This window comes from Epinephelus fuscoguttatus, linkage group LG10 (assembly GCF_011397635.1).
Source record: "Epinephelus fuscoguttatus linkage group LG10, E.fuscoguttatus.final_Chr_v1".
Classification (NCBI taxonomy): Eukaryota; Metazoa; Chordata; class Actinopteri; order Perciformes; family Serranidae; genus Epinephelus; species Epinephelus fuscoguttatus.
The window spans coordinates 36,913,832-36,927,979 of NC_064761.1; the positions used below are offsets into that span (position 1 = coordinate 36,913,832).

Consider the following 14,148-nt stretch of genomic DNA (forward strand, 5'->3'; position numbering starts at 1 on the left):
ATCTTTTTCACTGTGGGTAATACTTTTGAACTTAAATTTTTGATTAAGTGGACTGTAGATAAAAACTTAAAAAAAAAAAACTTTATTTAGAACAAATCAACAGCACAAATTTTCATAGGAAAATAGAATCTTGCTTTCTTCCAAACAATATTAACAGGATTAAAACAAATTCTAGATAAAATCAAAATGGCAAGGCTATATTGCACTAAATAAAAAAAAATAGACACATATTTAAATAACAATAAAAAAAAATAAACCAATAATACATGTATATAGTGACAATAATTATTTATAAGGCAATATATTTTGAGACCCTTTCGGCAATTCACACAGTCGACTCATTATTTTTTTTTATTACTCTTTTATTATTATTATTATTATTATTATTATTATTTTGGTTTGTTTTTAGTAACAGATGCTCAAATTACAGTGCAAGAGCAGTTCCAAAAAGTGTCAGGTTTCCATCCAGGCATTTGAAAATACTATTTTAAAAAGAAAAAGTATAAGTAAAAGGACAAAGATTTAAAAAAAAAAATACACAAAAAATGTTTAAATTAAATATCAGGATACTATTTCTTAAAGACTTATTTTTTATATACTTTTTAATTAATTTCTAAACCAGGTTGATGAGGATTTGTGATTTTTTTTTTCTTACAAGAATGAATATAATATTTACCCATCATTATGATGCTGACCATATCAGATATTTCTATGGAGAGTTTTGAAAATTAGAATCTGAAACTGTAATGTGACTTAAACACATCCTACTTCCCAGTAGTTACCATGGTAGCAGAATCCATAGTTGCCATGTCCGCATGTCAGTGTATTTGGGACTGCTTATATTAAATTCCTCTTTATCTTTACTCCTCTACGTTCTCATCGACTAGACTCGAGTTTTCTTCACCTTTCGGGTTCCCTGGTATGACAGCGATACTGACTACCCAGGACTTTTAAGATATGAACCGCTGTCACTATATTATACAGTTATTTTAATCGTTCTCTGAGCTTCCCTTTATCACATCTGGCAACCCAGCGGAGAAGCGCCGCATCCTGTCATACAGACCGGGATTAGCTAGCTAATGATTTACACAGACTGTACTAAATCCACTCAGGACACCTTCACATCACTTCACAAGGTTTGTCACGAAGCAAAACTATTTCAGCCTGCCCTATCATACGAAGGAGAACACGTGTGGCTCATTTTGACGGCTCGGAGGCGGATTAACAGCTTAATGTACGTTAATATTGCTAGCTAAATTAGTTAGCAGCACTAGCTAGCTTTAGCTAAAGTTAACAGAAGTTACCTACATTGAGTTAGCGTTAGCTAGCTGAATATCATCCCGGCTGAGGCAGACAGTGCCGGAGAGGAGACAGGTTGGTTTTTATTGTTCCAGTTTCCCCGTGTTGTGAGTCAGCACTAACCGTAGTTCGTATCAGGAAGCCAGGCGAGTAGTAAGCTGAGCTGTCAAACACCCCGAGTCACGCCTGTGCTGCTGACAGCGTGGATGGAACTGACAGAGTGATTTCGTAGAAGAGGTTTGTGTCATGTTAACGCTAAAAATGGCTTCAGTGTGTATTAAACCTGTGCAGTCTCTACGATACCCAGCTAGCATTCAATGACATCATGCGCGGTGATAGCACAGAGCAGATTTTAGGTGTAACGTTACAGCAGCGGACAGTGCAGTTGAGCCAGTGACACTGTCTCAGTGGCGGACTCAGGCTGTGTGAGGGGCAGGGGCAACAACATAAAAAGGGCACCAGCAGAAAGTTTTCTAGCGTCTATAGCAGCCTATATGGCACTGCATTATGCTTTCTCAATTTTAAGGGCACCCTGAAGGGCACTGTGGCACATTTCCTTAACTAGAAGTGCAACCTGGAGCACACTTTAGCATGTTCTCTTCATTTACAGGGGAACTATACCCAATTTCAAAATTCACATTATTACTATAGAGTGTGCCAGGGCTGACGTCAAAACCCGGAAGTTTAGCATCGCGCTGGTTCCCGGAAGAGAAAGTGAGTGTGATTTTTGCATTGCTTTTTGGATTATGTCCGAAAATAAGCTCTGTGGCTAACACAAGTTTATGATACTTACAGGTTTTGTTCAGCGAGATAATCTTCACATATGAACACCTTTCATACCACATTTGAAGCTTAAATGCGATCACCAGAAGTAAAAAGCTAACGTTAGGCTTTAACAGACTACATGACTACTTCACGGTCGCATGACTCTTGACATCACCGCCACTAAGCTTTCAACTGATTTCGGCCACTTTATTTTAAAAACATTGTATAATGGGGAAATCGGACTGTTTAAGCTAAATTAGAAGCTGTAATGGCGGACTGCCAGCACTCTCGCCTGTTCGGGGGTGATGACGTTTAATGTCCGCGACAGGGTTTGTAGTCGTATTGAGCAACTTGTTAGCAACCGCCTTTTTTACGACACATAAAAGCTTCAAAATTCACAAGTAGGGTATTTACTGATGTGTTTTATGTCGTAGAACAAAACCTGAAACTCGCTTAAGCTTTTGTTAACCACAGACCTTATTTCAGGCATTTTACCAAAATCCCATTCAAAAAGCTTACTGACTTTTAGATGAGAGAACCGGAAGTGCTAAAAGCGCTAATGGAGTTCCAGGTTTACTGGCACACTCTATTGTCTGGGACGTTCTAAAAATATTAGTAATCTAACAACTCTCTCTGAAATATAAAAACAAGAGTGCTAAACCTCAAATTCATTCATGTCATAGATTTTTAAGTCTGGAGCTGTTTCATTTGCAGTGAATTGGGAAACATGTTCTAGATGACACTCAGTACGTTTACATGCAGCTTGAGAAAATCGAATTATTGGCTTAGTACAACTGAAACTGGACTTTTGAATGCATGTTAACAGCTTAGTCCAACTGAAATTGGACTATCTATAGCTCAACTTACACACTGAGATAATTCGATTGAAAATCCAACTATTGCTGCATGTATCCATTTATCGTGGATAGGGTTGGGTTGGTATGAGGAAAAAAAAAAAACGGTCCAGTTTTTGTGAAAAACCACATCAAGTTGGTAATACCGGATTTTCGCCACTTGGGGGCGCAATTGACTCATTTAAAATTAAAACACGACCATAGGACAACAGAGTGACAGTAACACGTTGTTTCTTTTATTCCTTAAAAATAAATTTGCAGATTTACCTTACTCAATCAGTGCAAACAAGGGTTACCTCCTTTGTCTGGTTCTAAGCCAAAGTGTTGCCATATTGGCACATTCTTTGATTTCTTTGAGACTAAATTGTCCGTCATTATCGAGTCCCTGTCACACAAACTCCAGACTACAGTACAGGCCTCGGCGCATGCGCATTCGCACCCCCTAGCTCAGTCCCCGCCCCACCCCCACCCCCCTCTCTCTCCTGCTCGCTGTGCGCTTGGCGAAGAGGCAGACACAGGTGCTCACAGACTCGGGCGTACTATAAGCGGAGCGGACTCCGCAGGAAATGTCCGCAGTCATTCGGGCTTCCATAGTTGAGCGCACTTCCGCGTTGTAGTTAATCCCTGCAATGTGAAAAATACATGCTGAGCAGTCTTGTGTGACACTGGTGTCCACACGGTCGTAAAATCTGAGCTTTGCGCGCACAGGGCTTGTGGACGTCCGCTTTTAGTCCGGGTGGACTTCCACGGAGAATGTTTGGGCCTGACGTATGTGGTCCAGTCGGTCTCAAAAAAAAAAAAAACCCGGTCCAAGATGGAGTACCGAACCGAAATTGGTATTACCGAGAACCGACCCAACCCTAATCGTGGATTCCCACCAAAAGCCTCATGAGCATCATAAGCAGCCAGCAGCCATTCATTTTCAATGCACAACGGTGACGAAGGGCGTCAGGGGCGTCGGCTGCAGTGAGCGGCATGATGCCAGCGACCAGAGCGTCAGGTAGAAGTTGAGAGAAGCTGAACTTTATGCAAATGAGCAACGCCGCCGCTGAAGCAGCAGCCAATTGCAGACCGGGTTTGCAGGACTCTGTGGACCCAGACTTATTTACCACCAATTACATTTCTCAGTGGTCCTACGTGCCAACAGGAGAGTAAAATCATAATAATAAAAGACTCATAAAAGCTATATGACTTTGTTTATTAGCATTATTTTAATTGTGCAATGAAAGTCATGGATAATACATAGTGAAGACATAAATAATACTATATTTGTTCATCATTGTAAAATGCACAGCCGGTCAGCCTAGATGGACACATCTGCAGCGCCCGGCCTTGCCCCTTTGGCCGCTGCAAGTGCCTGCTGGAGCTGGCAGTGTGAGTGATGTCAGAGCAACCAGAGTGCCCGCAGGCGACCATGAAGCTTTTGGTGGGAATCTTCAGTTAGTCCAAGTGGAGTCGGACTCGGCGTTCTGCGCATGCACCACTTTTTCTTTGGCAGGCTTTCATCCGAAGAAGAAGGAGATGACGTAGCAGCAGTGCAGTAACTCCCGGAAAAATAAACGAACAAACACCATGGCGACTGAGAAGCAGAAGACACACTTTTGGACGGACAAGGAAACTACATTCATGCTCTGACAGCTAAAGGAGCTAAACATTTTGAAGTTTATGGATGGTGGGAAAATGCGAAAGGTAGATTTATTTTAAAAAGTTTCTGAACAAGAACAAGAACTAGTTCAATACGCACTATATTAAAAAGGACACAGCGCCACCTATTGAGGCTGAGTCAGACATACGTGGTCAGAAAATCGATTTTGTCTTCTGCATATATACTCAGACAAGACGAGAAATATTGACTTGACTGATTAGCCGAGCTATGAGCTTAGCTCGACTACTGCGTGCATGTAAACGTACTGACTGAGAGTGTCCAGGAGAATGTTTTGAGTATATGGGTTTATTTTCTGATTCAGAACTGGGTATAAAAAAGAAAATCAGCACTCTTTGAGTCTTCAGTATCAGTCTCCCATTCATTATGTGTTGAACAGCTCCAGACTTTATAACTTATGACATCACAAGTTGAGACTTTTCTGGTTTCTGGCTTTGCGAGACAGTAGCTCATGTTCACAAATACTGACTGAACTTCCCGAGGCCATGGAAATAACATATTGGAATTCTTAATTTATGTTTTCTTTACTCTAATGCTGTGTTCCCACCAAATGCAATGAACGCGATTTACTCACGCGTAACATGAGTTTGGACGCCGGACCATTTTGTTAATTCGCGTTATCGCGTCAGTCATGCGAGTAGCGAGCCCGCCCATTTTCACTAGATAACAACATCTGGCCTGCCATTCTCTCCTCAACCATGGCTGAGATAACCACCATCGCTGCTTTGTACCTGCTCTGGAAGTCCCAGATGCGTCGGAGGGCCAAACGCCATTGTTTTTGGGTTCACCCTATCCTGCAGAAGCGCATCCAGCTCGGCGAGTTTCCCAACCTCCTCCAGGAACTCCGTCTGGATGATAACTGCTTTCAGCGGTACTTCAGGCTGACTGGGGCCCAGTTTGAGGACCTGTTGGCGAGGGTTGGCACCAGGATCTCCAGGCAGGACACCAGCTACAGGTGCTCCATTTCAGCTGTGGAGCACCTGTCCATCTGTCTCCAGTAGGGATGGGCATCAATTTTCGATTATCTATGATTGATTGTTAAGGCTTTTGATCGATCACAAATAATTTTGATCGATAGTCGCAGTGTTTCCCCTACAATGCCTGGCATAGGTCTGGCGAGCCGCCGTGCCAATGAGACGCCCCGCCCAGTGAGCACAGCAGCTCAACGGGCCTACGAGACCCCCGCCCCGCCTTCCCTCGAGGCCTCTGAAGACACTACGCCATTGAAAGACGGAGGTTTTGCTGAAAACTGAAGCCTGTAATTCTGGCTGGCAACGGTTGTAAACACCCAGGGGTGAACTGCGCATGCGCGCCATTCTTCCTCTTTGGCCTGGGGGGTTGAAGCTCAAAACTGGGGCAGCTGTGCTCTCTTGCGCTGACAGTCTGTCCTACACTCTTTTGTTTTCTCTCTTTTGAAATACTCGCTTATGAATTAATCGATAATTGATCGTTAATTTTTTTGATGATCGAATAATGAATTTTGATCGTTTGCCCATCCCTAGTCTCCGGTGAGTAGCAGTTTATTGTTGTGTCAACAACTGGACGCTTTCGCGGCACAGCGTCGCGTGAATTCGCGTCTGTTTGCGTCTTTGCATTGACTTTGTATGTAATCTCGACACGCAAATTTGCGAATTCACTTTTGGTGGGTACACAACATAAGGGCACCCTGGAGGCACTTTATCGTGATTTATCTACCAAAGGGTCATCCAAGCGGGCCATTTTGCTATACATGACCAGAATTTTTGCTGCAAATAATTATATATTGTTTGATTAGAACTCCAGTGAATGTAGGTGTGGCTGGAAATATTGTTTGACTGTATTGAATCTACACAGACATCCTGCTAAATGACTTATTTCTCCCCAGGAGTGCTATGGCCAAACAGTCTGATGACATCACCTCAGTAAATGGTCTCACCCTCACAGGCCATACCTCTCAACATTATTCAGAAATGAATCTGCAAAGGTAGGAAGGTTTTGATTTTGGTTGGTCATGCGGTATCATGTCACAACAGCTGGCGTTTTCACCCTGTGAGTCTGTGTGTGTGTGTGTATGCCATCATAGCAAACTGTACTACTGAAGAGGCCGGGTATTTCGCCAGGTGTTTTTATGTCCGTCTGTCTCTCGGTCTGTCTGTTTGCCTGTCTGTATGTAGACAGATATTTTTCAATGCAATAGCATCACAACCATGCAAAATACAGACAGGTGTGTAGTTAAGATCAAAATGAAGGCTGAGCTGGAAGAAAATTAATAATGATAAGAATAAATTTGATTTGTTATAGCACCTTTTCCAGAAATAAAATCCACAAAGAGCTTCACAAAAGACCATTAAATCGCTGTATTGGGGCTGGAGTGATCCCATCACAACAGGTCTCTAGGTCACTCTGAATCTATTAGTGTTTAAATTAATGCAAAATTTAATTGATCAGATGACTTGCAAATGCATTGTGCCAAAAAGGTTTAAGGCAGTATGAAATAAGATGATAACATTTCTCTCCAATGTAATAAAAGGATCTACATGGACTACAATGCCACTACTCCACTGGAACCAGAAGTGATCCAGGCTATTTCTGAAGCCCTTCAGGATGCCTGGGGAAACCCGAGCAGCAATTATATAGCAGGTGAAGAATCCTTAAACCTTCATCTAAATGCCTATGAACAGATGTTGGAATTGGGAAGCAAAGAATGTGTGCAAATTAATTTTCTTTACTGTCGGTGAGCTAATGCTGCTTTTCCATTATTTGCCTCCTCGGCACCAAACCCGTAATTTTGTATCTCAGCATGCCAACTATAAAAATTACTTCTTGTTTAATCTTTTATTTCTAGGCGCTAAAGCCAAGGCAATAATTAATCATTCCAGAGACAATGTGGCGAGAATGGTTGGAGGTAAAGCAGAGGACATCATTTTCACATCAGGTGGAACAGAGGTAATCACCACTGTTAGTTCGCTTGTTTTGCTCTTGTTCTGAAAAGCTACTTCACTTTTGTGGGAAGCTGTAAAATATTTAGTGCAGAATTGTGGTATCATGGATACGACGGCAGCTCACAGCAAACAAATCTTTCAGGCCAATAACCTGGTGCTCCACACTGCTGTGGAGCACTTCAGGAGAAGCTGCAGGGCTGCGGAGCAAGGTGAAGGGCACCAGAATGGAAACAATGGCCTCCCTCACATTATCACCTCTAATGTGGAACACGACTCGGTCAAACTAGTAGCGGAGCACCTACAGAAAGATGGCAAGGCAGGTAGGAGATCCTGTAGTTTTGTTCAGAATAATACCAGAGATTTTTTTTTATCAAACAATCACCCTTTATTTAAAAAGCAAATCTAAAGTAGCTTCCTTATGTTAACCTCCTTCCTTGGCTTGTATTTGTCACAGATGTGACATTTGTGCCTGTGTCTAAGGTGACAGCCCGCGTGGAGGTGGAGGATATCATTGCTGCGGTGCGTCCAAACACTTGTCTCATCTCAATCATGCTGGCCAACAATGAGACAGGAGTCATCATGGTAAGAAGGAGACAGAGGCTTAAATACCTGTCAGTCTCTCCTGTGTTCTCTTCTATCTCTTTATAGCACTGATGATAGAGAAATTTCACTTACATTATCCAAGTGGCTGAAAAATGAAGCCAACGTGGAAGTGCCAAAAACTGCAGTTTCTCTAACGGCCACTTGAGGCTGACTCCAAAAGCGAGTCAATCTCCAGTCGACCTCCCATGTTAAAATGCCCAACTTTACAGTAGAAAAAACATGTTTACAGCCTGGTACAAAAAACTAATTTCCCTTTTTATGACAAGACTTAATGCTAAAGTCATGCGTATCAAATATGAATTCCTAAGAACAATTCCAATGCAAAAACAAAAAGCTCCGTAAAGTATTTTCCCCTGTATGCTGAAACATCTTCCCCTCGTTAGCCACTCCAAGAGATCTGCCAGAGAATAAAATCCCTCAACAAGCAGCGCGATCAGCTCAGGATCCTGCTCCACACGGATGCTGCTCAGGCTCTGGGGAAAATCCGAGTTGATGCCTGTGAACTGGGAGTGGATTACCTCACCATCGTGGGACACAAGGTCAGGAATCTATTGTAAAAAAATATCTCGATTTGGCATCGTAAAAGAAACATGTTTCGAAAGGTTTTGTGACATTTCTAGTTCTACGCCCCTCGGATTGGTGCTCTGTATGTGAACAGCCCTGGAGTGAGGACACCGTTGTATCCCATGCTGTTTGGAGGAGGACAGGAGAGAAACTTCAGACCAGGGTAAACACACTGCATTGTGTTTCTTGAGAAATCATCAAGTACAAAATAGACATGGAAAAACGGCCAAGATCTAAATAAAAAGAATCTGTTTTCTCTTTTTCTGAATTTTACAGCACAGAAAACACACCAATGATTGCTGGTCTGGGAAAGGTATGTTTCCTACTTCATGTATGTGTTACTCAAATTTTTTACTAGCACTACATTTAAAAGTTTCATCCATTTTACTCTAAATGAGTTTTTATCTTCCTGATATAAAGGTGCATTTTTGAGTGGAAAAACAAATGTCTTGTCAAAATGATTAAGCAGTTGGTTGCAGATCTTTAAAAACAGACACCTGCAGCGACTAGTCCACAGTAATTGGCCTTAGTAGATCAACTGAGGAGGCTGCTAGCTGCTGTAAGGCCGACAAAAAGTACAAGCTTTACAAGTACACTTTCAAATGATACCACTTCTTCTCTTCCATGTTCCAAATATATCATTATTATAACCTCAGGTGACTTGGCAGTGAAAATGAGTTAAAAGACAAATACCATTGATATTATTTCTTTACTTAGACATCATACATGTCATATTATGCTTCATTTATAGCGACTGGTTTATTATGTGTCTGTCAGGCTGCAGAACTGGTGACCTCTAATCTGTCAGATTATGAGGGCCACATGCGAAGTACCAAACTTTACTTGGAAGAGCGACTGAAGGTGAGTTTGGATCCATTCAGAGAGATCAAAAATGTTACATTCTGGGGATTTTTGTTCTTTGACTTTAAAATAATACCCTGCAGTATCATTATTCTGTTGCTTCTCTCTTAAATTAAAAGCACCCATCAGTACGTTTTCCTTTTCAGGCCGTCTTTAAAGACAAGATCCACTTCAACAGCCATTACCCTGGCTCTGATATCCTCCCTAACACATGTAACGTGTCCATCCTGGGCCCGACATTACAAGGTGATGTCACGACTCTTCCGTCTCTGTCCTATGTCTGTCTTGGCCAACCAGTCCAAAACAGTGTCCTCTAACCCTACATCAATGTCAGCAGAGATAGTTCATGACCTGCACAGGGCTATTTGTAAACTACAGAGGCTTTGAATGATTTATTTCCTTCTCCTGCTTTAGGCTGGAGGGTATTGTCCAACTGTAGGAGGCTGCTGGCCAGCGTTGGCGCTGCCTGCCACTCAGACAGTGGAAACAAGTAAAAGAGTCCCGCCTTTACCTGTTATTCTTTTGTCCAGAGAGCATATTGATCACAGTTACATAACTCCCCTGCACTGCACTGTGTCTGTCCATCAGGCCTTCCCATATCCTTCTGAGCTGTGGCGTCTCCTCAGAGGTGGCAGCCAATGCCTTGAGGTTGAGCGTGGGCAGAGGGACAACCAAAGCAGATGTGGATACAGTTGTGGAAGATCTGAGGGAAACTGTGCAGCTGCTGGAAGAAATGAACTGATGGGCTTCATGTGAATAAACAGTTAGGTCAAATAAGGACGTACAGAATTAAAAATACATCATCTGCACTTATTGTTACATTAAAGTGGAGAAAGACAACTTTTCAAGTCTCCCCCAAAAACAATAAGATCATGCTACCGTTATTTTGATACAGAGGTTGACTAGTATTGGTTTATCTGACCAAGCAGTAGGCTGGTTTTCAAATTACCTCTCTAAAAGGTCTCAATTGTTCCAATTTGATGGGCTCACCTCTAACTGACTGAACACCTGTAGGGTGTACCCCTGGGTTCTGTCTTAGGTCCGCTGTTATTTCCAGTCTATATTAATAGTATAGCATCAAAACATGGATGGTGCCAACTTTCATTTTTATGGGGATGATACAGTGATATATTAGGCCAGTTCCTCCATTACAGAGACTTTGGTAAAATTGCAGGCTGTATTTAATTTTATCCAGATTCAGTTTTCACAACTAAAGCTCATAAAACTAAGGTATGTATTTTTCAAATGCAAGGAAAAAGCCTGTGAAAACCAGTAATATTAGTAGTGCTCAGGGAAAGAAGTTAGAAATGGTCTCTTGTTACAGATATCTTGGTATTTGGCTTGATGACTTCCTGTCTTTTAAATCTCAGGTTGATACTGTTTTTAAAAAGCTGAGGTTGAAGTTTGGGTTGTATTTCAGAAACAAAACCTGTTTCTCCTTTGAGGCCAGAAAAAGATTGGTCTCTGCTACGTTTTTAACGCTTGTGGATTACAATAATCTGTTGTACATAAATGTATCTGTGCATTGCTTGCATATGATACTGCATACTATAGTGCTTTGAGATTTGTTACTGATTATAAAGCCTTCACCAATTGCTGTACGCTTTTTTCCCAGGGCTGGTCGACCTTTTTCGAGGCTCAGTCATTGATTTATGTTCATTTATAAAGCCATAAGGGGCAAACTCCCTTCATACATTTGCACTTTGATCTAACTGTAGTTGAAGTTTGAGATCTCAAGATTTAGTCTTGTCTGTTCCTAGTGCATGGACTGAGCTCGGAAAGAAAGCTTTTAAAAGCCTTCAAAAAAGATTTCAAACTGAGAAGAATGATCTCTCTACTGGATTTTAAACCTCTCATAAGTGCAAGGGTGAATGGATCATTTGGTACTTGTCATTGTGTGTAGGTATTTTAATATTTCTACATGTTACTGTATGTCCTCTGTGTTTTTTATTGTGCTTATTTTTGTTTGTAACTTTTTGTCATGCTGTTGTCTTGGCGAGGTCTCCCTTGAAAAAGACGTCAGTGATCTCAGCGGGACTTACCAGGGTAAACATGGGTTAAATAAATTTAACAAAAGAAAAGGTCACTCTTCATTTTCCTCAGAACCTAACAACTACAGTTCAATCAGGAGAGACTCGTTTTTAGTTTTGGAAAAAAAAATTTTTAATGACAAGTGCACATGAGAATGAAAATGTGAATGCCTAGAATGACAGCTGAAAGCTGCAGAGGAGAGAACAGATGTAAAATCTCGCAGTGACGACCTGATTGGCTGATGGAGGTCGTGGCTAATTACAATAGGACAGCTAGAAGAGTGAACGCCCAGAGGCAGCAGATTGGAGGAAGCAGTGGGAGTGGGAGAGGGAGAATTGTGAATGAATGAGCACAGGAAGGTCTTCCTGATTGAATTTACGCTGAGCTTCATTTTACCTAACCTTTGAAACATAAAATCATCATAACAGCAGTAACCACTGCTCAATTAGAAATGCTTCTGAAAAGAAAATATATTCTTTGTTTAACTTATCAAACAGATATTGAATTATAGATGAGTGTTTCTGGTGATAGTGTCAGCTAACATTTAGCAACATGGCTAAGGCTAGCTATGATTTCTAACGCTAGTGGCCAGTCACAAACAATTTGTTTCTGGCTGGTACTGGCTTACTTGTAGCTCCTGGTTAATTTTCTGTCTGTTAGCATTAGCTAGTTGTAATGTTAGCATCATGGCTACCAGTAACAGCCAGGCTACTTTCCAAGGCAAGAACTAGAGATAGAAACCCTGATCTCAATGCTACGATAAAAACGAGTAAAACACCCAGTATTATTGATGAGTATGTAGGTTTTATACTTTAAAGAAAACTTCACCTGCATTTTGCTTTTATTGGACAGGACAGCCAAGTGTGAAAGGGGGAGAGAGAGAGAGAGAGAGGATGAGACGCAGCAAAGGGCCACAGGCTGGACTCGAACCCGGGCTGCTGCAGCAACAGCCTTGTACACGGGGCGCCTGCTCTATCCACTATGCCACCGAAGCCCCCAAAGTGATCATTTGTAAATCAGTTGCTTTTTTCCTTGAATCCATGAAGAAAACTTTGTGTTTCCTGCATCCTTCCAAGGCTAATCAAAGAAGGCTTGGACATGCTCTATGACCCCATGGAAACTATGGGATATGACACGTGCAATGTAACTGGAGTTGCAATGTTGTAGGGTTACAGCAGACAGCGCTAGAAATAAAGGGATGGTGTCCACACAGGTGCTCCTTTGGTGTGCTTGGCCCGACAGAACTTAATGGGTACGTTCAAAGAGATGGTGGCCAACATACGGTAGTACATTTTTAAATTAAAAGCATTTGTTTTTGGTCTTTCATTAAGCATCTTTTCAGAACTGTAATTCTCACCCATCTCTTTCTAAAGATATTTGGGGCTATGGATGCCTCAGTTAAAGAAATCAATCATCCTCATGTTCTATGCTAGACCAACAGCTATTGAGCCTTTCGGAAAGTGCAGACTAGATTTTACTGCATGTGTTGTACCCCAGTGATGTGACACTGTGACATCTTCTCTTTTTAACCTCCTTGCATGCCTCCACAGTATGAGTAGAATCCAGAAAATGGATGTTTGGGAAGTTTGGAAATGGAACTTTCAATACAGTTCTGCTGTTTTTAAATCTGCTTGTCTGTGACTTCAATTCATGGCATGAATTCTTCAAAAATTCAAGGTAAAATGCAGTGAGTAATTGATCTAGTGGTTATTCTGTGGGTGATTAGTAATGCAAAATGGATGACACTTCTTTTGTGCCGTAAATCAATACTTCATTGTTCCGGGAGATCATAACCTGGTGGCAGACAGAATGGCATAGTGAAAGTGACGCTTATAGGGAACCAGTCTAAATGCAGATGGTGTCATTATTTTACAGCCATTACATTGTGCAATCAACATTTATTTCATAATAACAAGTTACAGCAAAAACGTGTCTGTTGCTGCTTTAACTGATCATGTAAAATGGATGAAATATTTAATATGAATAATAAAAATGGAAGAACTTGAAGTGACCTGAGGGGTGATGTTATGGAGAGATGACTGTACTCAGCTTCCATCACGTCATGTGAGCAGCCAATCAGCTAATTGGCGTCAACATTTATGAGTGTTATTGACATCAAATATTAACACGCTTTTAATATTTTTCTAATCAGCCACAAAATATTACATGTAGATGATAATCTCGCAAATGTAACATCTGTTTAGTCTCCCCACTGAGATGAATTTTTAAAATAGTTGTAAAAAATAACACTCATTGTAATCCACCAAGTCTTGGCTCTGACTTCTCCCATTACTTAAGTTTCCGTGCCGCCTCAGCTCCCCCATCTCCAGTGAAGCATTGGCGCGTGTGCCAGCATATGGTCACTGCCACACAAAGGAGAGCAGGAGGCCACGAGTTCTGCGCCTCCACCCGTCTTTCATTACCTTTCTATCTCACTGGCTCTGACCCCCTCCTCTCTCCCCAACAGCCGTGCTGGCCAGCTGGCTGCCGCTCAGGTGTCACTTTCCTGGCTCGGAAAGAGGCAATGAGTGCATGAGTTTTTGTTATTGAATGAGAGTTGAGCATGAGCGAGAAGGAGATGTTAACC

The 14,148-nt window shown here is 41.6% G+C and overlaps 1 protein-coding gene across 7 annotated transcripts; it reads left to right on the forward strand.

The window, feature by feature from the left end:
• Positions 1-640: 640 nt before the first annotated feature.
• Positions 641-13,765, forward strand: scly (selenocysteine lyase). Of its 7 annotated transcripts, XR_007450168.1 has the most exons (15): positions 1,149-1,234; positions 6,446-6,544; positions 7,091-7,200; positions 7,406-7,506; positions 7,645-7,822; positions 7,957-8,084; positions 8,489-8,644; positions 8,726-8,832; positions 8,946-8,982; positions 9,447-9,530; positions 9,677-9,776; positions 9,945-10,020; positions 10,119-10,293; positions 11,531-11,576; positions 12,414-13,765. XR_007450168.1 is itself a non-coding variant. In XM_049587039.1 (14 exons), coding segments are annotated over exons 1-13 (1,332 nt in total). In that variant the 5' UTR covers positions 1,149-1,232; the 3' UTR covers positions 10,273-10,293; positions 11,531-13,765. The 7 variants fall into 7 exon arrangements, 4 of the variants coding, with proteins under 4 accessions (XP_049442998.1, XP_049442996.1, XP_049442997.1 ...); XR_007450166.1 differs by having other exon boundaries at positions 10,119-11,576; XR_007450167.1 differs by having other exon boundaries at positions 10,119-11,576; positions 12,419-13,765.
• Positions 13,766-14,148: the final 383 nt, after the last annotated feature.

Excerpts from the sequence above, each read along its gene's own strand:
- scly (XM_049587039.1), top strand. Across the intron at positions 7,201-7,405 it reads GAGCAGCAATTATATAGCAG|GCGCTAAAGCCAAGGCAATA; the intron begins GTGAAGAATCCT and ends TTTTATTTCTAG. Across the intron at positions 7,507-7,644 it reads TCACATCAGGTGGAACAGAG|GCCAATAACCTGGTGCTCCA; the intron begins GTAATCACCACT and ends CAAATCTTTCAG.